This window comes from Salvelinus alpinus, chromosome 23 (genome assembly GCF_045679555.1).
Source record: "Salvelinus alpinus chromosome 23, SLU_Salpinus.1, whole genome shotgun sequence".
Classification (NCBI taxonomy): domain Eukaryota; kingdom Metazoa; phylum Chordata; class Actinopteri; order Salmoniformes; family Salmonidae; genus Salvelinus; species Salvelinus alpinus.
This window is the reverse complement of record NC_092108.1, coordinates 39,136,497-39,161,176: the sequence shown is the minus strand read 5'-3', so window position 1 is coordinate 39,161,176 and position 24,680 is coordinate 39,136,497. Positions and strand designations below refer to the sequence as shown.

Below are 24,680 nucleotides of genomic sequence, written 5' to 3'. Positions count from 1 at the left end.
TAGGAGTCTAGAGAAGTGAGAGAAGGGAAGCAGCAGCAGGGGAGGAAAAAATAGACTGAAGGACACTGAAGAGGTACATTGACAATAAAGACAATGAACATGTACCTGTGTGAAAGAGGCTATGACAGAGTAGCAGAGGACATGGAGTCTGAGCTTGATAAAGAGAGGCTATGACAGAGTAGCAGAGGACATGGAGTCTGAGCTTGATAAAGAGAAGCTATGACAGAGTAGCAGAGGACATGGAGTCTGAGCTTGATAAAGAGAGGCTATGACAGAGTAGCAGAGGACATGGAGTCTGAGCTTGATAAAGAGAGGCTATGACAGAGTAGCAGAGGACATGGAGTCTGAGCTTGATAAAGAGAGGCTATGACAGAGTAGCAGAGGACATGGAGTCTGAGCTTGATAAAGAGAGGCTATGACAGAGTAATAGAGGACATAGAGTCTCAGCTTGATAAAGAGAGGCTATGACAAAGTAGAAGAGGTTATGGAGTCTGAGCTTGATAAAGAGAGGCTATGACAGAGTAGCAGAGGACATGGAGTCTGAGCTTGATAAAGAGAGGCTATGACAGAGTAGCAGAGGACATGGAGTCTGAGCTTGATAAAGAGAGGCTATGACAGAGTAATAGAGGACATAGAGTCTCAGCTTGATAAAGAGAGGCTATGACAGAGTAGCAGAGGACATGGAGTCTGAGCTTGATAAAGAGAGGCTATGACAGTGTAACAGAGGACATGGAGTCTCAGCTTGATAAAGAGAGGCTATGACAGAGTAACAGAGGACATGGAGTCTCAGCTTGATAAAGAGAGGCTATGACAGAGTAGCAGAGGACATGGAGTCTCAGCTTGATAAAGAGAGGCTATGACAGAGTAGCAGAGGACATGGAGTCTCAGCTTGATAAAGAGAGGCTATGACAGAGTAGCAGAGGACATGGAGTCTGAGCTTGATAAAGAGAGGCTATGACAGTGTAACAGAGGACATGGAGTCTCAGCTTGATAAAGAGAGGCTATGACAGAGTAACAGAGGACATGGAGTCTCAGCTTGATAAAGAGAGGCTATGACAGAGTAGCAGAGGACATGGAGTCTCAGCTTGATAAAGAGAGGCTATGACAGAGTAGCAGAGGACATGGAGTCTCAACTTGATAAAGAGAGGCTATGACAGAGTAGCAGAGGACATGGAGACTGATCTTGATAAAGAGAGGCTATGACAGAGTAGCAGAGGACATGGAGTCTCAGCTTGATAAAGAGAGGCTATGACAGAGTAGCAGAGGACATGGAGCCTCAGCTTGATAAAGAGAGGCTATGACAGAGTAGCAGAGGACATGGAGACTCAGCTTGATAAAGAGAGGCTATGACAGAGTAGCAGAGGACATGGAGTCTGAGCTTGATAAAGAGAGGCTATGACAGAGTAGCAGAGGACATGGAGACTCAGCTTGATAAAGAGGCTATGACAGAGTAGCAGAGGACATGGAGTCTCAGCTTGATAAAGAGAGGCTATGACAGAGTAGCAGAGGACATGGAGACTCAGCTTGATAAAGAGAGGCTATGACAGAGTAGCAGAGGACATGGAGTCTGAGCTTGATAAAGAGAGGCTATGACAGAGTAGCAGAGGACATGGAGACTCAGCTTGATAAATAGGCTATGACAGAGTAGCAGAGGACATGGAGTCTTAGCTTGATAAAGAGAGGCTATGACAGAGTAGCAGAGGACATAGAGTCTGAGCTTGATAAAGAGAGGCTATGACAGAGTAGCAGAGGTTATGGAGTCTGAGCTTGATAAAGAGAGGCTATGACAGAGTAGCAGAGGACATGGAGTCTGAGCTTGATAAAGAGAGGCTATGACAGAGTAGCAGAGGACATGGAGTCTCAGCTTGATAAAGAGAGGCTATGACAGAGTAGCAGAGGACATGGAGTCTCAGCTTGATAAAGAGAGGCTATGACAGAGTAGCAGAGGACATGGAGACTCAGCTTGATAAAGAGAGGCTATGACAGAGTAGCAGAGGACATGGAGTCTGAGCTTGATAAAGAGAGGCTATGACAGTGTAACAGAGGACATGGAGTCTCAGCTTGATAAAGAGAGGCTATGACAGAGTAACAGAGGACATGGAGTCTCAGCTTGATAAAGAGAGGCTATGACAGAGTAGCAGAGGACATGGAGTCTCAGCTTGATAAAGAGAGGCTATGACAGAGTAGCAGAGGACATGGAGTCTCAGCTTGACAAAGAGAGGCTATGACAGAGTAGCAGAGGACATGGAGACTGATCTTGATAAAGAGAGGCTATGACAGAGTAGCAGAGGACATGGAGTCTCAGCTTGATAAAGAGAGGCTATGACAGAGTAGCAGAGGACATGGAGCCTCAGCTTGATAAAGAGAGGCTATGACAGAGTAGCAGAGGACATGGAGACTCAGCTTGATAAAGAGAGGCTATGACAGAGTAGCAGAGGACATGGAGTCTGAGCTTGATAAAGAGAGGCTATGACAGAGTAGCAGAGGACATGGAGACTCAGCTTGATAAAGAGGCTATGACAGAGTAGCAGAGGACATGGAGTCTCAGCTTGATAAAGAGAGGCTATGACAGAGTAGCAGAGGACATGGAGACTCAGCTTGATAAAGAGAGGCTATGACAGAGTAGCAGAGGACATGGAGTCTGAGCTTGATAAAGAGAGGCTATGACAGAGTAGCAGAGGACATGGAGACTCAGCTTGATAAAGAGGCTATGACAGAGTAGCAGAGGACATGGAGTCTTAGCTTGATAAAGAGAGGCTATGACAGAGTAGCAGAGGACATAGAGTCTGAGCTTGATAAAGAGAGGCTATGACAGAGTAGCAGAGGTTATGGAGTCTGAGCTTGATAAAGAGAGGCTATGACAGAGTAGCAGAGGACATGGAGTCTGAGCTTGATAAAGAGAGGCTATGACAGAGTAACAGAGGACATGGAGTCTCAGCTTGATAAAGAGAGGCTATGACAGAGTAACAGAGGACATGGAGTCTGATCTTGATAAAGAGAGGCTATGACAGAGTAGCAGAGGACATGGAGTCTCAGCTTGATAAAGAGAGGCTATGACAGAGTAGCAGAGGACATGGAGTCTCAGCTTGATAAAGAGAGGCTATGACAGAGTAGCAGAGGACATGGAGACTCAGCTTGACAAAGAGAGGCTATGACAGAGTAGCAGAGGACATGGAGTCTGAGCTTGATAAAGAGAGGCTATGACAGAGTAGCAGAGGACATGGAGACTCAGCTTGATAAAGAGGCTATGACAGAGTAGCAGAGGACATGGAGTCTGAGCTTGATAAAGAGAGGCTATGACAGAGTAGCAGAGGACATGGAGTCTGAGCTTGATAAAGAGAGGCTATGACAGAGTAATAGAGGACATGGAGTCTCAGCTTGATAAAGAGAGGCTATGACAGAGTAGCAGAGGACATGGAGACTCAGCTTGATAAAGAGAGGCTATGACAGAGTAGCAGAGGACATGGAGACTCAGCTTGATAAAGAGAGGCTATGACAGAGTAACAGAGGACATGGAGTCTGATCTTGATAAAGAGAGGCTATGACAGAGTAGCAGAGGACATGGAGACTCAGCTTGATAAAGAGAGGCTATGACAGAGTAGCAGAGGACATGGAGTCTCAGCTTGATAAAGAGAGGCTATGACAGAGTAGCAGAGGACATGGAGACTCAGCTTGATAAAGAGGCTATGACAGAGTAGCAGAGGACATGGAGTCTCAGCTTGATAAAGAGAGGCTATGACAGAGTAGCAGAGGACATGGAGACTCAGCTTGATAAAGAGAGGCTATGACAGAGTAGCAGAGGACATGGAGTCTGAGCTTGATAAAGAGAGGCTATGACAGAGTAGCAGAGGACATGGAGACTCAGCTTGATAAAGAGAGGCTATGACAGAGTAGCAGAGGACATGGAGTCTGAGCTTGATAAAGAGAGGCTATGACAGAGTAGCAGAGGACATGGAGACTCAGCTTGATAAAGAGGCTATGACAGAGTAGCAGAGGACATGGAGACTGATCTTGATAAAGAGAGGCTATGACAGAGTAGCAGAGGACATGGAGTCTCAGCTTGATAAAGAGAGGCTATGACAGAGTAGCAGAGGACATGGAGCCTCAGCTTGATAAAGAGAGGCTATGACAGAGTAGCAGAGGACATGGAGACTCAGCTTGATAAAGAGAGGCTATGACAGAGTAGCAGAGGACATGGAGTCTGAGCTTGATAAAGAGAGGCTATGACAGAGTAGCAGAGGACATGGAGACTCAGCTTGATAAAGAGAGGCTATGACAGAGTAGCAGAGGACATGGAGTCTGAGCTTGATAAAGAGAGGCTATGACAGAGTAGCAGAGGACATGGAGACTCAGCTTGATAAAGAGGCTATGACAGAGTAGCAGAGGACATGGAGTCTCAGCTTGATAAAGAGAGGCTATGACAGAGTAGCAGAGGACATGGAGACTCAGCTTGATAAAGAGAGGCTATGACAGAGTAGCAGAGGACATGGAGTCTGAGCTTGATAAAGAGAGGCTATGACAGAGTAGCAGAGGACATGGAGACTCAGCTTGATAAATAGGCTATGACAGAGTAGCAGAGGACATGGAGTCTTAGCTTGATAAAGAGAGGCTATGACAGAGTAGCAGAGGACATAGAGTCTGAGCTTGATAAAGAGAGGCTATGACAGAGTAGCAGAGGTTATGGAGTCTGAGCTTGATAAAGAGAGGCTATGACAGAGTAGCAGAGGACATGGAGTCTGAGCTTGATAAAGAGAGGCTATGACAGAGTAGCAGAGGACATGGAGTCTCAGCTTGATAAAGAGAGGCTATGACAGAGTAGCAGAGGACATGGAGTCTCAGCTTGATAAAGAGAGGCTATGACAGAGTAGCAGAGGACATGGAGACTCAGCTTGATAAAGAGAGGCTATGACAGAGTAGCAGAGGACATGGAGTCTGAGCTTGATAAAGAGAGGCTATGACAGTGTAACAGAGGACATGGAGTCTCAGCTTGATAAAGAGAGGCTATGACAGAGTAGCAGAGGACATGGAGACTCAGCTTGATAAATAGGCTATGACAGAGTAGCAGAGGACATGGAGTCTTAGCTTGATAAAGAGAGGCTATGACAGAGTAGCAGAGGACATAGAGTCTGAGCTTGATAAAGAGAGGCTATGACAGAGTAGCAGAGGTTATGGAGTCTGAGCTTGATAAAGAGAGGCTATGACAGAGTAGCAGAGGACATGGAGTCTGAGCTTGATAAAGAGAGGCTATGACAGAGTAGCAGAGGACATGGAGTCTCAGCTTGATAAAGAGAGGCTATGACAGAGTAGCAGAGGACATGGAGTCTCAGCTTGATAAAGAGAGGCTATGACAGAGTAGCAGAGGACATGGAGACTCAGCTTGATAAAGAGAGGCTATGACAGAGTAGCAGAGGACATGGAGTCTGAGCTTGATAAAGAGAGGCTATGACAGTGTAACAGAGGACATGGAGTCTCAGCTTGATAAAGAGAGGCTATGACAGAGTAACAGAGGACATGGAGTCTCAGCTTGATAAAGAGAGGCTATGACAGAGTAGCAGAGGACATGGAGTCTCAGCTTGATAAAGAGAGGCTATGACAGAGTAGCAGAGGACATGGAGTCTCAGCTTGACAAAGAGAGGCTATGACAGAGTAGCAGAGGACATGGAGACTGATCTTGATAAAGAGAGGCTATGACAGAGTAGCAGAGGACATGGAGTCTCAGCTTGATAAAGAGAGGCTATGACAGAGTAGCAAAGGACATGGAGCCTCAGCTTGATAAAGAGAGGCTATGACAGAGTAGCAGAGGACATGGAGACTCAGCTTGATAAAGAGAGGCTATGACAGAGTAGCAGAGGACATGGAGTCTGAGCTTGATAAAGAGAGGCTATGACAGAGTAGCAGAGGACATGGAGACTCAGCTTGATAAAGAGGCTATGACAGAGTAGCAGAGGACATGGAGTCTCAGCTTGATAAAGAGAGGCTATGACAGAGTAGCAGAGGACATGGAGACTCAGCTTGATAAAGAGAGGCTATGACAGAGTAGCAGAGGACATGGAGTCTGAGCTTGATAAAGAGAGGCTATGACAGAGTAGCAGAGGACATGGAGACTCAGCTTGATAAAGAGGCTATGACAGAGTAGCAGAGGACATGGAGTCTTAGCTTGATAAAGAGAGGCTATGACAGAGTAGCAGAGGACATAGAGTCTGAGCTTGATAAAGAGAGGCTATGACAGAGTAGCAGAGGTTATGGAGTCTGAGCTTGATAAAGAGAGGCTATGACAGAGTAGCAGAGGACATGGAGTCTGAGCTTGATAAAGAGAGGCTATGACAGAGTAACAGAGGACATGGAGTCTCAGCTTGATAAAGAGAGGCTATGACAGAGTAACAGAGGACATGGAGTCTGATCTTGATAAAGAGAGGCTATGACAGAGTAGCAGAGGACATGGAGTCTCAGCTTGATAAAGAGAGGCTATGACAGAGTAGCAGAGGACATGGAGTCTCAGCTTGATAAAGAGAGGCTATGACAGAGTAGCAGAGGACATGGAGACTCAGCTTGACAAAGAGAGGCTATGACAGAGTAGCAGAGGACATGGAGTCTGAGCTTGATAAAGAGAGGCTATGACAGAGTAGCAGAGGACATGGAGACTCAGCTTGATAAAGAGGCTATGACAGAGTAGCAGAGGACATGGAGTCTGAGCTTGATAAAGAGAGGCTATGACAGAGTAGCAGAGGACATGGAGTCTGAGCTTGATAAAGAGAGGCTATGACAGAGTAATAGAGGACATGGAGTCTCAGCTTGATAAAGAGAGGCTATGACAGAGTAGCAGAGGACATGGAGACTCAGCTTGATAAAGAGAGGCTATGACAGAGTAGCAGAGGACATGGAGACTCAGCTTGATAAAGAGAGGCTATGACAGAGTAACAGAGGACATGGAGTCTGATCTTGATAAAGAGAGGCTATGACAGAGTAGCAGAGGACATGGAGACTCAGCTTGATAAAGAGAGGCTATGACAGAGTAGCAGAGGACATGGAGTCTCAGCTTGATAAAGAGAGGCTATGACAGAGTAGCAGAGGACATGGAGACTCAGCTTGATAAAGAGGCTATGACAGAGTAGCAGAGGACATGGAGTCTCAGCTTGATAAAGAGAGGCTATGACAGAGTAGCAGAGGACATGGAGACTCAGCTTGATAAAGAGAGGCTATGACAGAGTAGCAGAGGACATGGAGTCTGAGCTTGATAAAGAGAGGCTATGACAGAGTAGCAGAGGACATGGAGACTCAGCTTGATAAAGAGAGGCTATGACAGCGTAGCAGAGGACATGGAGTCTGAGCTTGATAAAGAGAGGCTATGACAGAGTAGCAGAGGACATGGAGACTCAGCTTGATAAAGAGGCTATGACAGAGTAACAGAGGACATAGAGTCTCAGCTTGATAAAGAGAGGCTATGACAGAGTAGCAGAGGACATGGAGTCTCAGCTTGATAAAGAGAGGCTATGACAGAGTAGCAGAGGACATGGAGACTCAGCTTGATAAAGAGGCTATGACAGAGTAGCAGAGGACATGGAGTCTCAGCTTGATAAAGAGAGGCTATGACAGAGTAGCAGAGGACATGGAGACTCAGCTTGATAAAGAGAGGCTATGACAGAGTAGCAGAGGACATGGAGTCTGAGCTTGATAAAGAGAGGCTATGACAGAGTAGCAGAGGACATGGAGACTCAGCTTGATAAAGAGGCTATAACAGAGTAGCAGAGGACATGGAGTCTCAGCTTGATAAAGAGAGGCTATGACAGAGTAACAGAGGACATAGAGTCTCAGCTTGATAAAGAGAGGCTATGACAGAGTAGCAGAGGACATGGAGTCTCAGCTTGATAAAGAGAGGCTATGACAGAGTAGCAGAGGACATGGAGTCTGAGCTTGATAAAGAGAGGCTATGACAGAGTAGCAGAGGACATGGAGTCTGAGCTTGATAAAGAGAGGCTATGACAGAGTAACAGAGGACATGGAGTCTCAGCTTGATAAAGAGAGGCTATGACAGAGTAGCAGAGGACATGGAGTCTGAGCTTGATAAAGAGAGGCTATGACAGAGTAGCAGAGGACATGGAGTCTGAGCTTGATAAAGAGAGGCTATGACAGAGTAACAGAGGACATGGAGTCTCAGCTTGATAAAGAGAGGCTATGACAGAGTAGCAGAGGACATGGAGTCTGAGCTTGATAAAGAGAGGCTATGACAGAGTAACAGAGGACATGGAGTCTCAGCTTGATAAAGAGAGGCTATGACAGAGTAGCAGAGGACATGGAGTCTGAGCTTGATAAAGAGAGGCTATGACAGAGTAGCAGAGGACATGGAGTCTGAGCTTGATAAAGAGAGGCTATGACAGAGTAACAGAGGACATGGAGTCTCAGCTTGATAAAGAGAGGCTATGACAGAGTAACAGAGGACATGGAGTCTGAGCTTGATAAAGAGAGGCTATGACAGAGTAGCAGAGGACATGGAGTCTGAGCTTGATAAAGAGAGGCTATGACAGAGTAACAGAGGACATGGAGTCTGTTCTTGATAAAGAGAGGCTATGACAGAGTAACAGAGGACATGGAGTCTGTTCTTGATAAAGAGAGGCTATGACAGAGTAACAGAGGACATGGAGTCTGTTCTTGATAAAGAGAGGCTATGACAGAGTAACAGAGGACATGGAGTCTGTTCTTGATAAAGAGAGGCTATGACAGAGTAGCAGAGGACATGGAGTCTCAGCTTGATAAAGAGAGGCTATGACAGAGTAGCAGAGGACATGGAGTCTCAGCTTGATAAAGAGAGGCTATGACAGAGTAACAGAGGACATGGAGTCTGAGCTTCATAAACATGTCAAGGACCAGTTTCATGGGCTTAGTAGCCTCAAATGCAGAGAACTTGTCTATGAATTGTTTGCCTGACAAATCAAACTGAATTATTCCGCTGCTCTATGTTCGCTACATACGTCAGTCTGAGACTGCCATCGCTGAAGTTGTGGTGACGTCAAAATGAGGGGTGTTGTACAAAGCAAAGTCATCAGCGATTGGATCATCTCTAACTAATCAGCATATCAAAGCCAATGAGACATTTTCAAAACATCACTTTACCCACGTGTGTTCTGCTCTGGGCCCCAACTCATCGGTTGCTGGGACAAATCAGAACGGTTAGAATGTGTTAACGTTCTAGAAGTGTTTTTCTGTTACATTTAAGTGCCGAAAACGCTGTTATCAAGGTAATTTCCTTCGTAGGTGACGTCAGAATGTGTGAGAAGTCGGAGCTCAGGGATGATAGTTTCCCACTAGTAATTTCGAGTTGGAGGGGCGTTCAAGTGGATTTTCCCAGTCTTATGTGGTAAATACCACTTTCAACTTGGTTATGAACGCAGCATAATAAAGGGGAAACTAATCTCATCATGTTCTGCAGGCCAAACCATTGTGTATGTGCCCAGTCTAACAGCCTAATTGTTCTATTTCTAGGGATACACAACATCCTGAAATATATGCAGATATCTTGATTAAAGAATACTATATTTCCCATGACGTAGTGATGCTGAATGTTAAAAAAAAAATCTCAACATACCCCACTGCCCACTACACAAAAGTAATATTGAATTGTGTTTGGTTGACAAAGCAACCAAATATCAACATTTAAAAGAGATTATCTTCTCCTTGGATAGTTCCATCTGTACAACTGAATTAGTCTGGGTTTAATTCCAGTTTGGCTACAAATGAATAATTGATATGTTGTATTTAGATCTTAATCTCAACCAAAAAGGAAAGTTAAAGAATAGGACTAAATTGAATCAGACCAAACTTTAAATGCACTTGATATAAAGTTTGATTCAAGGCCTATTCTTTATCTTCGATTTTTCGTTGAGATGGAGATGTGCATCCAACTAATTATTAACTTGTAGATTACATTTGAAATCAACCAACGTTTAAAACCCCTGGCCTATACCTATTGTCTACTTTTATCTGAATCCTGAGTTGAATAGAAACAATAGCTGGTTACATTCCATTTACTCTGTTAAACCTACCCTTTCAAATGACATCGATGAATCTATTTTGTTTTTAAGTGGAGATCTCTCAAATCCTTTGCGCGATAGCACATTGGTAATAGTCAGACAGTGGCATATACTGTATCAAAGCTAAGCAGGGCTTAGTTAAAACCCTGGATGGGAGACCAACAGGATTGCTGTAGATCAGGGCTGTCAAACTCATTCCACGGAGGGCCGAGTGTCTGCGGGTTTTAGTTTTTTCCTTTCAATTAAAACCTAGATAACCAGGTGAGGGGAGTTCCTTACTAATTAGTGACCTTAATTCATTAATCAGGTACAAGGGTGGAGCAAAAACCCACAGACACTCGGGCCCTCCGTGGAATGAGTTTGACACGTGCTGTAGATAGATCAATTCTCCAGAGGGAGGTGTTGCCCAGCCTTTAGTTGTTTTTTTTGATAGTGGATATAATGTTGAAGATCTGACGTTGTTTCAAACGTACAAATTTGTCTGTTGAAAACTGGTAACCACGATGACATTATCCTGTGGTTGACATTTCACCCGCAAAACAACACTGAAACATTGGTTCAACCAGTTTGTGCCCAGTGGGTAGTCTGTGCCTCATAAGTCAGGGGTGCTGGAAGGTAGGACTTGGCTGGTGGATAACTGTTTGGGTCACTCAGGATTTTAGTTGTACCGTGGTACGTCGTGCCTTTGTGTGCCTATAGCGGGTCATGATGACACCTGTTACTTGAATACAGAGTTCAATCTCCGACAACAAATCGATGTCAGACAATAGATGGACTCCAGTACACTCAAGAAAACTCAGCTAAACCAATTTCGTCCCGCCGAACAGAATGGCCATGCAAATGTCTCCCTCTTCTGGTAAAATATACGTTGTACTGTATTTTGGACTTTTTGAATCTACCTTCATGGGTTATGTACAGTGAACAGACTTGATCTTTTAGGATTCCACCTTACTTCGAGTGGAACTATGAAAGACCTGGTTGGAGCATTCTGCTTATTATTTTGTTGTAATCTCTTCAAAGATACATTATCTTTTGAAAACATGACAAGTGCTTATAGAAACGGGTTAAATTAATGGATAGGGACAGCTTTGAACCTGTAATTCTCAACAGTGCAACATACGTCAAACAGAAATGAAAGGATCTAGATCACGTATGAAGCAGTCATAACCCAGTCACTGATGTCATGCACACCACCATTTAATTTAAAACACAAGAGGGGAGTTTGAGAGACAGCTACATTACAGCTATATGCACAGGCTTAGCAATCACATCCAGTTCAGACACACAACATATGCACATACTGCACAAAAATAGTCCTTTCGAGAAAGCACAGTTGGACAATACAGTTAGTATTCACAGTGTTAGCGAAGGGATATCCATGTATGAATGGTCTATTCTGAATGTCAAGATACAGTAGGGGGGTTCTGTTGACAATCTAAATCATTACCAAAGATCTCCAATATATTGTTGCTAAATTAGCATGTTTAGCTAATAAGTATTTCCACTTAACATACCTACAAAAGCATGGTTTCTAGTAGACTAGACTTTCTTACAAATGCATTGACTGAATAAGCCACATATGGATTTAACACACTGTATAGCCTTTTTCCAAAAGGTGGAGGCGAAGGAGACTGCGATACAAAGTGAACTCTGACGATATTCATGAAAAAATAAGTAAACTGTACCTTCACATGCATACAGAACAATCAAATGAATGTGAATCTGAAGGAAGTACCATGCATTAAAGGACAAATCCACTCAAACAATCTTTTAGTATTTTTTCCATTAGTCCACTGTACAATCCCAAAATGTCTTGCATGTCAGCAGTTAAGTTTTCCAAGATGTAGGATTTTCACATTGGGACAGTATCAAGTGGACTACTTAGAAAAATAAAGAAAATGTTTGTTTTTTTAAAAGGAAAGATCCACTCAAACTACCATTTCAATAATCAAACTCGATTCGCATTGCAGCAGCCAAAACCCCGCAGGTGTTAAACTATAGTTAAACAATTTATCCCCTCAAACGGTTAACCTATCTAGCATAACAAACATTAAAAAATGGTGAAAGGAGTTTGAAGGAAACTGGCGGGCTTTGTAATATATTTCATTATTGTCTTGTCCCAGATCGTGTTGTCCTCTCATCTGTGCTTGTTAGGTCTTCAAGGCTTATGGTCGGTCATCTTGTCCATTTGTCTCTGATCATCTGTGTGTGTGTGTGTGTGTGTGTGTGTGTGTGTGTGTGCGCGTGTGTGTGTATATATATGGCTGTGTGTGTGTGTAAATATCTGTGTGTGTGTGTGTTCCTCAGTGTTTGTCAGAGGAGTCCCATGCCGGCAATTTGGCCACCAGGTCTTGGTGGTCCACCTTGACGCTGGCCAGCAGACCCTCCCTGTTGCCCGCGGCCCCCGAGTAGTCTATCTCCTCGCCCTTCAGCGTAGTCATGTGACCTCCTAGGGACGTAAGCAGGGCGTTGCCGGCGCAGATGTCCCACTTCTTGATGAAGGTGACGTGGATGTACACGTCAGCCTTCTCAATGTCCTCATCAAGGGGGTCCAGCAGAGCCAACACCTTATAGCCTGGGATCAATGGAAAATACAACAGCAATAACTGCAAACCATAGTAATAATGACCTATATAAACACAGCAAAAAAAGAAACAGCCCTTTTTCAGGACCTTGTCTTTCAAAGATAATTCGTAAAAATCCAAATAACTTCACAGATCTTCATCGTAAAGGGTTTAAACACTGTTTCCCATGCTTGTTCGATGGACCATAAACAATTAATGAACATGCAACTGTGGAATGGTCGTTAAGTCTAACAGCTTACAGACGGTGGGCAATTAAGGTCAGTGGCAGACCACGTGTGGCAGACCACGTGTAACAACACCTGTACAAGATCGGTACATCTGAACATCACACCTGCGGGACAGGTACAGGATGGCAACAACTGCCCGAGTTACACCAGGAACCTCCATCAGTGCTCAGACTGTCCGCAATAGGCTGAGAGAGGCTGTACTGGGGGCTTGTAGGCCTGTTGTAAGGCAGGTCCTCACCAGACATCACCGGCAACAACATCGCCTACGGGCACAAACCCACTGTCGTTGGACCAGACAGGACTGGCAAAAAGTGCGCTTCACTGACGAGTCGCTGTTTTGTCTCACATGGGGTGATGGTCGGATTTGCGTTTATCATCGAAGGAATGAGCGTTACACCAAAGCCTGTACTCTGGAGCGGGATTGATGTGGAGGGTCCGTCGTGGTCTGGGTCGGTGTGTCATAGCATCACCGGACTGAGATTGCCTGCAATGACAACAATCTCAACGCTGTGCGTTACAGGGAAGACATCCTCTTCCCTCGTGTGGTACCCTTCCTGCAGACTCATCCTGACATGACCCTCCAGCATGACAATGCCACCAGCCATAATGCTCGTTCTGTGCGTGATTTCCTGCAAGACAGGAATGTCAGTGTTCTGCCATGGCCAGCGAAGAGCCCGGATCTCAATCCCATTGAGCACGCCTGGGACCTGTTGGATCGGAGGGTGATTCCCACCAGAAATGTCCAGGAACTTGCAGATTCCTTGGGCTAACATCTCACAACAAGAACTGGCAAATCTGGTGCAGTCCATGAGGAGATGCACTGCAGTACTTAATGCAGCTGGTGGCCACACCAGATACTGACCGTTACTTTTGATTTTGACCCCCCCACCCCTTTGTTCAGGGACACATTATTCAATTTTTGTTAGTCACATGTCTGTGGAACTTATTCAGTTTATGTCTCAGTTGTTGAATCTTATGTTCATACAAATATTTACACATGTTAAGTTTGCTGAAAATAAATGCAGTTGACAGTGACATTTCTTTTTTTGCTGAGTTTACAAGTCATTTTATTCCAAAATTACATAACACTTGAAACCAATGTTCCCTCAAACTTTTTGCGAGTAAGTAGCAAATTCTTGGTCTTGTGAGTAGAATTTTGTGCAACTTCTGGAACGCGTTTACAGTGAACACTAAGTTTTAGACAGTAGCCAATAGGCTATTGCGGCTATCTGAGCATAATGTAGGCCAACCAACAAAACCAATTGAGCAAATCAGATAACACTTTTCAATGGAAATACATTTTAAATGTACATGATATAGCCTACAGTAGCCTATATGTGGTGTTCAATGCAGGCCTACATTGCATGAGACTTTTAAACACGATTTTACATTAATTCATGTTTTCTTTTACTTGGTCTAATACCATGGGCCAAATAGATGACAAAATTGCATGGTACTGTGTTGCAAGAAACCCCTTTAACAAAATACAATTATTATTACCATATAGAGAATTAGACAATGTAGACTACCCCTCCGCCTATTGGCTTATTTGCATATTCAAGCCGGTCTCAAAATACAACACTGCCCCTTTAATTAAGCTTGACTGGCTTTTCAAAAAGACCGCTTGAAATGTAGCCTACATGTTTTGTGCTCTTGTAGGAAGCAGTAACTCCCCATTGCTGACCTATACTGATCTGTAACAGGGCTAATAACTCACTAACTAGCAAAGAATATCAACAAATGTTGGATCTGCCTATAACAAAATCAGACTCAATCTTGCAAAGTTAGATTTGTTTTGGTTTGTTGCATTGAAAAGGGGCTGATATAATGCCGATATGATCACAGAAAAAACGTTGATCCATATAGTGCAAATGAATGGGGTGAACTCAGTGAAGTTGAATGTCTTTCGTCTGCGCGGCAGCCCTGGAGGAGGTGCGCGGTCGCACACAACTTAAGAGGGAACATTGCATGAAACTAACATCCGCAGAAATACGTATGCCTCTCAAAATGTTAAGTAATGACTAATCATAGGTTGCATCCAATCATAGGCGATAGACTACTACCATAACAAATGTGGGTGAACGCTTACACACAGCGCCGTACCTGCACCCCCTGCTGGGAGAATAACTGTAGTGTTGCCGAAGGCCTCCTCGATGAAACCCTTCACCTTCCCGGCGTGCGACCGGGACACGATGACCTTGGGGGGGTTCATGTTGTAGGTGGTGCGAGGCTTCATGTTAGACCCATGACCAACCAAGGCCCAAGCTGTGGACAGGAACATATGCTTTAAATAGCTGAAGATGGACTTTTAGTTCTACACCAACAGGACTGGTTACAGTTATGTAATATAGAATGCAAGAAACAGATATAACTGTCAGGAAAGAAACGCCTGTGGGTAGAGGCTAGGCCATGACTTATTTCGGCTGTGACAATAAAGATGAATTGAAATAATTTTCTTTGGGCATGGACTGGACACTGCAAGTCAACACAAACCCACACTCTCCTGACAGTGGGTTGGCACATCCACCGTCTCGCCATTCAATGGACACAATGCAGCCGTTCACAATCCCCAATGAAGCCACCTTATAGTGAGCTCCCCTCCCGGGTGAATTCTCAAAGGAGTGACTTAGCCCCTGCTGTCACCAGTCCACTGACTGGTATATCTTACAGTAGAACAGTGTTGCTCTGTCCTGAAGCCAAATTATGTCTCTCCCCCTTCTCTCCAAAGCTTGAACTCGTTCACTCCCCTAACAGATTTAAAAGCATTAGATTGGTGTAGAAAATATGGTGAGCATTTTGTCTACTCCAAAAATCCCATGCTTTAAACCATTGAGGGAGTGTCACACGTACACACCGTGTATACAATCGGTGACAGTGAAAAACACACCTGTGTATCCTGTGAAAGGTTTGTGGATCACGCCTATGACAGGTTTCCCGTCCACGGCCACACACACCATGGTCGTGACATACTTGAGCAGGTTCTCTGACAATAGGAGAAAGAAAACAATGGGCTCATTGAAACAGGATACAGCTTAGGAAACAGGACACTGCTAAGACAACTACTCTGTAGCTGAGTATAGGTAGCCCCCTCCGTCTCATTTCAATCACCCACACAAAGAGGAGTGGAGCTCAAACTTAAGCTGTGTCTAAATAGTATTATTTATTTTAATCCATCTTGTCTTACAGTATATATCTGTCCTAAAGTACATTGCCTTCAGAAAGTATTCACACCCCTAGAATTTTTCCACATTTTGTTGTGTTACAAAGTGGGATTAAAATAGATTTGTCATTTTCTGTCAACGATCTACACAAACACGAATATATCCCATGGGGCTCAGTTGTTAGAGCATGACTCCTGCAACTCCAGGGTTGTGGGTTCGATTCCCACGGGGGACCAGTATGGACAGAAAGTATGAAGATGTATGCACTCTACTGTAAGTAGCGCTGGATAAGAGCGTCTGCTACGTGACTAAAATGTAAATGTATCTTGATTAGATAAGTATTCAACCCTCTGAGACAATACATGTTGCGATTACAGCTGTAAGTCTAAGGGCTTTGCACACCTGGATTGTACAATATTTGCTGATTATTCTTTAAATTCGTCAAGCTCTGACAAATTGGTTGTTGATCATTGCTAGACAGCCATTTTCATTTTCAAGTCTTGCCATAGATTTTCAAGCCAATTTAAGTCTAAACTTTAACTAGGCCACTCAGGAACATTCCATGTTGTGTTGGTAAGTAACTCCAGTGTATATTTGGCCTTATGTTTTAGGTTATTGTACTGCTGAAAGGTGAATGTGTCTTCCAGTGTCTGTTGGAATGCAGATAACAGGTTTTCTAGTATTTTGCCTGTGCTTAAATCTATTCCATTTATAAATGGAACGCCATAGTCCTTGCCAATAAAAAGCATACCCATAACATGATGCAGCCACCACCATACTTGAAAATATGAAGAGTGGTACTCAGTGATGGTGTTGGACTTGCCCCAAACATAACAGTTGTATTCAGGACAAAAAGTTAACATTTTTTGCCACATTTTTTACAGTATTACTTTAGTGCCTTATTTCAAACAGGACGCATGTTTTTGAATAGTTTAATTCTGTACAGACTTCCTTCTTTTCACTGTCATTTAGGTTAGTATTTTGGATCTATGTTGTTGATCCATCCTCAGTTCTCCAATCACAGCCGTTAAACTTAACTGTTTTAAAGTCACCATTGGCCTCATGGTGAAATTCATGAGCAGTTTCCTTCCTCTCTGGCAACTGAGTTAGGAAGGACATCTGTATCTTTGTAGTGACTGGGTGTATTGATACACCATCCAAAGTGTAATTAATAACTTCACCATGCTCAAAGGGATATTCAATGTCCGCTTCTGTTTTTAAACTATCTATCAAAAGGTGCCCTTTGCGAACCATCGGAAAACCTCCCTGGACTTTGTGGTTGACTCTGTATGTGGGTTACAGTTACAGATAGTCATTTAAAAATCATGGTAAACACTATTACACAGAGTGAGTCTATGCAACTTGTGAAGCACATTTTTACTCCTGAACTTATTTAGCCTTGCCATGAAAGGGGGTTGAATACTTATTGATTCAAGACATTTAAATTGTTCATGTTGTATTCATTTGTAAACACTTCTAAAAACACAATTACACTTTGACGTTATGGGGTATTGCATGTAGATCAGTAACACAACATCTTAATTTAATCTATTTTAAATTCAGGCTGTAACAATAAAATGTGGAAAAAGTCAAGGGGAGTGAATACATTCTGAAGGCAGTGTATTTCTTATCTTGACAATGGCTAACATTGACATGGTATAACGGGACTGGTGAAACTAACCCATCTGTTGGCCTCCTATTGCTTAGGCACATCTATAGTAGGGCTCCATTTTGACATGGCATCTAGCGGGAAAGCTTAGTATAAGTCTGAACATTAATATAATCAAATCATTGAGAAGGTTCGGCATTGGCCAAACCAGTGTATACATGTGTGGTTTCGGCGCAGGTTTATGGGTTTGGCCGACGAAAGAAAAGGACTAGGGTGGACCATCTTAGGGTAGGTTTCAAGTTCTGGTTAGGATGAAGATTTGATGGCTTGTAATGCCAGTAGGTACGTTTGAGATACAAGTTATGATAGGAGGTTGTTCTAGGATGTTGTGGTTTTTAGTCAGGTCACGTACAACAAAGGAAAAGGAATAAGGACTTGGGCCGCCCCATGCCACCAAACAATAAGGTGAAACAAGCTACTGAAAAAGGGAGTGGAATGGTGATTATCAGAGCGAGTTCAGGTACGGTAAGTTGGCAAGAGTTGGGCGTGTCCAGAGGGTAAATAGGGAATTGGTGAGGTGGCATAACCCTTCACAACACCGACCATAGTGGGTTGCTACATGACACCATACCTGTATACTCCTGAGTGGCATCCAGTGGGTCTATCCAGATGGTGATACTGTCAGCGGGCACATCCCTGCCCCCCTCCACGCTTTTTAGGATGTCAGCAGGGATGTCTCTGTTCCACACCCCCAGCTCATTGTTGGTCTCATCATGCTCTTCAGAGTTCACCTACAAAGGGACAGAACACACTTAAACATCAGCGTGTAAAACTCATTATCAATACTATGAAGACTAAGGCTGTTCTGTTTAACACGTGGTTATGTTAGAAGTGATGCCAACATGAGAGACCAATGCCTATTATGGTGATTGACACTGAACAATACAGGGTGTGCTTTACATTGCAAACTCTCTGGAGCATAGACAATGGAACTACAATAAGTCATGGTATGTGTTAGTAATACACCTTTCAAACCAATATGTTTTTCCACCAACTTAAAAAAATATAAAAGTTAACCTTTATCTACTATTTATTTTAATTCTTATTTACAATGACGGCCTACCAGGGAACAGTGGGTTAACTGCCTTGTTCAGGGGCAGAATGACAGATTTTTAACCTTGTCAGCTCTGGGATTCGATCCATCAACCTTTCGGTTACTGGCCCAACCACTAGGCTACCTGCCGCCCAAAGGATCCTACCAACTCTTTGCCGACTTTTCTTTATACATGAAAGGTATTGTCGGCGAAAAAGCCTCTAATTATATTTCCGCTAAACAACCTAATTATGATTGCAGTAAAGTTCTGCCTACGGCTTAGTATAAAATGTAGCCGTAATGCAAAGGTGGCATTGGCACACACTACACTCTTGATGGTTGCTAGGCAGCGCCCGTTACTACTATCCTCCTGCTAGTTCTTAACTTTGCGAAGCATGTCACTTCACCAATCTCTTTGCATAGCCCACCATATGCATTGTTTTCTTTACCACAACTGGACGGATTTATAAAGAATAACTGTGGGAATAAATATTACTGAATGATACAAATATTGGAATAAAGTAGGCTAATGCCATGGAAGGCATCAAATTGTTGCTTACTGAAATTCCCAGTCATCCAATTGTTATAAACACATTTGAAGCAATAGCCTGCCCGCGTGTTCAACTATTACAGCACCGTTTCGCGCTGCTTTGAGACAAGTGTGGGGACTCGTTTTGATAAATCAATCAATGTCAGAATGTTTTTTCCCCCCACTGAATCTCCGTTTGTACATTGGTTAGGCTACAATTAGGCTGTAGAAATCTTACCTGTAGAAATATTGCTTCAAATGTATTACAACAATCGGATTACTTTTGGAGTATTTAGTGACATATGCAGGCTGCATCACATCCGGCCGTGATTGGGAGTCCCATAGGGAGGCGCACAATCGGCCCAGTGTCGTCCGGGTTTGGTCTGGGTAGGCAGTCATTGTAAATAAGAATTTGTTCTTAACTGACTTGCCTAGTTAAATAAAAATGTAATACAAATAAAAATGTTAACTGTTGAAAAAAGTTGGGGCCGATACACTGAAAAACTGCTTCTATCTCAAGGTCATCAGACTGAAATAGCCATCATTAGCCAGCCTCCACCCAGTACCCTGCCCTGAACTTAAGTCACAGTCACTAGCCGGCTACCATCCGGTTACTCAACCCTGCACCTTAGAGGCTGCTGCCCTATAGTCATGGAACAATGGTCACGTTAATAATGGAACACTGGTGACTTATGTACATACGTTTTTACCCGTTTCATATGTATAAACTATTCTAGTCAAGGCCTATCCTATTCAACTATTGCTGCACATATACTATTCTATTTATTCTTCAGATATACTACATATTCTAGCCACATACTGTTCATGTTTATACATCCCATCACATACGCACATACTCCAGACTCAAACATTGCTCACCTTAACACTTCTATATTTCTTAATTCCATTATTTTACTTTTAGATGTGTGTGTATTGCGATTTATTACTGCACTTTGGGGCTTGGAACAAAATAATTTCATTACACCCGCAATAACTGCTACACTTGTGTATGGAGCAATACAATTTGATTTAGCATACAGGCTGCACAGACCAGTAACATTATTCTACTCACAATATGACACTCTATTATTTAGAAAATATATTGTATTAATCTTATGTTTCTTAGGACCCGTCTAAAAATAATTAAGAATGGACTTCTTTGTGATAGTGTATATTCAATGGATCTATTCAAATAGATGCCCAGCCAAATCGGCCCACGTCTACTCCAGCTCCTAAAAACGCACGGGAGATATAAAAAGTCTTATCCCGGTAAGAATGTGGTAAAAATTGGTCTGTGTGAATTGGGCACTAAAAAACATTGACAGATGTGTTTTTTTTAAAGTATTATATATATATATATTTTTTTTTACAGGCAACATACCGTTAAGTCTATCTGTAAAGGGTATAAATAAACAATGTGGTACACAGCTAAGTGTGAACCTGATGACGTGGATGTCGATTAAGGCAGCCCCCGAATCAGAGGGCTTGGGTTAAATGGCAGACACATTTCAGTTGAATGCATTCAGTTGTACAACTGACTAGGTACCCCCCTTTTCCAACTACTCATGTACTGATACACAAATATAATTTCCTCTTTACCTGTACATATGGATAAGTGTTCTTGATAAGATAATACATCTTTCGGTGAGAGTTTAAGTCCCCCTGAGTGAGCTTTTCACTAGCCCCTTCCTTCGTTTTCCCCTTGGTCTTCTCTTCTAACTTGTCCTCTTCTCTGACCCTCTTCACCTCCCGACCGCCCTGGACTGCAGCCTCCACTGACAGTGCGAGCAGGTCGCGGAGATTCACTGTTCTCTTCGACGTGAAAGCAGCTATGCGGCTGGATATAACTCCGGCATATAGGTGGTAGATCACGCCGAGTCCCAGTAAGCAAAACACGGCCACTCCAAGTGGCGATAGACGGATTCCCATAGGAGCCATCGGTTTAGTTAATCAGCTAGTTAACTAAATGTCACACACAACCACTGCCGGGGTTCGTCAATGCAAGACAATGATAATGCTTGCTAGCTAGTTTTCATTTCAAAAGTTATTTACATTTCTAGCTTATGCAGTTGGACAATTTACCTGTGTTTTTTATGGGTTGCCTAGCTAGCTTACTAGCGTTACCTGGAGTGCTATCATTGGCTGTCAAGCGAATGTAGAAAACATGACTTCTAAAGATAACATCCGCTTTCCCATATAGTTTGTTAAATAATATACCACCGGTCAGTACCTATTCCTCAAAAATTCTTGCACTACTAAGGTCAGAAGAGAAAACGAGCAGCATATGAGTAATTGTTTTGCTCCACGTACACGGTGGGCGGGGTCAGAGTTCAAGGTATCTGATTGTTTCTTTTCCGGGTCACGAATATCACATGGCCTGTTCAATTTAGGTTCACGTAAAATGTTTGCGAGTATTTTACATTTTGGCCATTTAGCAGACGCTTTTATCCAGAGCGACTTTACAGTCGTTGCATTTAACTAAGGTAGGTAAGACAACCAAATATCACAGTCATTGCAAGTAAGTAACGTTACTTCCCTCCCCCCAAAAATAGTAGTTTCAGTGAAATTAGTGGTAGTAAAAGACAAGTGCGAGTGTTAGTGCAATAAATACTTTTTTTAACGAAATCATTCCATGCTTCATATATGTTGTTAATTCCGAATGATCATATACATTGTTGCATTTTATTTAACTGCGTTTACCAACCACTAGATGTCAGCAAATACTAACAGCTCTGGTCTACCCCCCCCCCCTTCCTTCAGGAGGTTGAAAAAGTTTGGCATGGGCCCTCAAATCCTGAAAAGGTTCTACAGCTGTACCATTGAGAGCATATTGACTGGCTGCACCACTAATTGGTGTGGCAATAGCACCGCCCTCGATCGCATGGCGCTTCAGAGGGTGTCTCCTTATAGGACACATCACTGTACTCTATACTCCTCTGTAAACTGGTCATCTCTGTATACCCGTCGCAAGACCCACTGGTTGATGCTTATTTATAAAACCCTCTTAGGCCTCACTTTCCCCTATCTGAGATATCTACTGCAGCCCTCATCCTCCACATACAACACCCGTTCTGCCAGTCACATTCTGTTAAAGGTCCCCAAAGCACACACATCCCTGGGTCGCTCCTCTTTTCAGTTCGCTGCAGCTAGCGACTGGAACGAGCTGCAACAAACACTCAAACTGGACAGTTCATCTCATTCCCTTCATTCAAAGATTCAATCATGGACACTCTTACTGACAGTTGTGGCTGTTTTGTGTGATGTATTGTTGTCTTTACCTTCTTGCCCTTTGTGCTGTTGTCTGTGCACAATGATGTTTGTACCATGTTTTGTGCTGCTACCATGTTGTGTTTCTACCATGTTTTTGTCATGTTGTAATGCTACCATGCTGTGTTGTCATGTGTTGCTGCCTTGCTATGTTGTCTTAGGTCTCTCTTTATGTAGTGTTGTGTTGTCTCTCTTGTTGTGATGTGTGTTTTGTCCTATATTTATATTGTATTTATTTACTATTTTTAATCCCAGGCCCCTGTCTTCGCACAAGGCCTTTTGCCTTTTGGTAGGCCGTCATTATAAATAAGAATTTGTTCTTAACTGACTTGCCTAGTTAAATAAAGGTTAAATAAATAAAATTGTGCAGACAGCCCAGTACATTACTGGGGCCGAGCTCCATGCCATCCAGGACCTCTATATCAGGCGGAGTGAAAAGAAGGCCCGGAAAATCGTCTACCCCAAGCACCCAAGCCATAGACTATTTTCCCTGCTGCCACACAGCAAGAGGTAACGGTGCAAGTCTGACACCAACAGGGTCTTGAACAGCTTCTATCCCAAAGCAATACTTTATCTTTATTGACCATAATGCTGCTAATAACAAAATAGCTAACAAAATGGCTTCACGGACTGAGTTGACCATTATTTTTTAAGTTATGCACACTCACAGGGCCCTACTGTGTGTTTCATTCCAACACACACACAAGCACACACAAAAAATAATTTACTCACTCACATAATATGTACATACATTTAAAATGACTCTACGTACCCGCAGACCCACTCACATGCAAGCTGTTGCTACTCTGTTTATCTTATATCCTGTTGCCTAGACATCTTACCCCTATACATACAGTGCATTCTGAAAGAATTTAAACCCCTTGACTTTTTCCAGATTTTGTTACTTTACAGCCTTATTCTAAAATCTACACACAATACCCCATAATGACAAAGCAAAAACAGGTTTTTAGAAATGTTTGCAAATTTGGCAGCAATTACAGCCTCTAGTCTTCTTGGGTACACCTGTATTTAGGGAGTTTCTCCCATTCTCTGCAGATCCGCTCAAGCTCTGTCAGGTTGGATGGGGAGCCTTCGCTGCACAGCTATTTTTAGGTCTCTCTAGAGATGTTCGGTCGGGTTCAAGTCCGGGCTCTGGCTAGGCCACGCAAGGACATTCAGAGAATTGTCCCGAAGCCACTCCTGCATTGTCTTGGCCGTGTGCTTAGGGTCGTTGTCCTGTTGGAAGGTGAACTTTCACCCTAGTCTGAGGTCCTGAGCGCTCTGGAGCAGGTTTTCATCAAGGATCTCTCTGTACTTTGCTCCATTAATCTTTCCCTCGATCCTGACTAGTCTCCCAGTCCATGCCACTGAAAAACATCCCCACAGCATGATGCTGCCACCACCATGCTTCACCGTAGGGATGGTGCCAGGTTTCCTCCAGACGTAACACTTGACATTCAGGCTAAAGTGTTCAATCTTGGTTTCATCAGACCAGAATCTTGTCTCTCATGGTCTGAGAGTCCTTTAGGTGCCTTTTGGCAAACTCCAAGCAGGCTGTCATGTGCCTTTTACTGAGGAGGGGCTTCCTACCATAAAGGCCTGATTGGTGGAGTGCTGCAGAGATGGAGGTCCTTCTGGAAGGTTCTCCCATCTCCACAGAGGAACTCTGGAGCTCTGTCAGAGTGACCATCAGGTTCTTGGTCACTTCCCTGACCAAGGCCCTTCTCCCCTGATTGCTCAGTTTGGCCTGGCGGTACCCTTCCCCAGATCTGTGCCTCGACACAATCCTGTCTCGGAGCTCTACGGACAATTCCTTCGGCTTGGTTTTTGCTCTGACATGTACTGTCAACGGTGGGACCTTATATAGACAGGTGTGTGCATTTCCAAATCATGTACAATCAATTGAATTTACCACAGGTAGACTCCAATGAAGTTGTAAAACATCTCAAGGATGATCAATGGAAACAGGATGCACCTGAGCTCAATTTCGAGCCTCATAACAAAGGGTCTGAATACTTATGGAAATAAGTTATTTCTGTTTTTTATTTTTATTTTAAAACATTTCTAAAAACCTGTTTTCGCTTTGTCATTAACGGGTATTGTGAGGATTTAAAAATGTAATCCATTTTAGAATTAGGCTTTAACGTAACAAAATGTGGAAAAATTCAAGGGGTCTGATTACTT

At 43.3% G+C, this 24,680-nt stretch overlaps 1 protein-coding gene across 2 annotated transcripts; it reads right to left on the bottom strand.

The window, feature by feature from the left end:
- Positions 1 to 11,201: 11,201 nt before the first annotated feature.
- LOC139550945 (inositol monophosphatase 3-like) lies at positions 11,202 to 21,617 on the bottom strand. Of its 2 annotated transcripts, XM_071362240.1 has the most exons (5): positions 20,829 to 21,617; positions 18,239 to 18,398; positions 15,725 to 15,820; positions 14,941 to 15,102; positions 11,202 to 12,600 (listed from the first exon to the last, which is right to left on the bottom strand). In XM_071362240.1, exons 1-5 carry the CDS (start codon positions 21,165 to 21,167, stop codon positions 12,329 to 12,331), a joined length of 1,029 nt encoding a protein of 342 aa, XP_071218341.1. In that variant the 5' UTR covers positions 21,168 to 21,617; the 3' UTR covers positions 11,202 to 12,328. The 2 variants fall into 2 exon arrangements, with proteins under 2 accessions (XP_071218341.1, XP_071218342.1); XM_071362241.1 differs by lacking the exon at positions 15,725 to 15,820 and having other exon boundaries at positions 20,829 to 21,560.
- Positions 21,618 to 24,680: the final 3,063 nt, after the last annotated feature.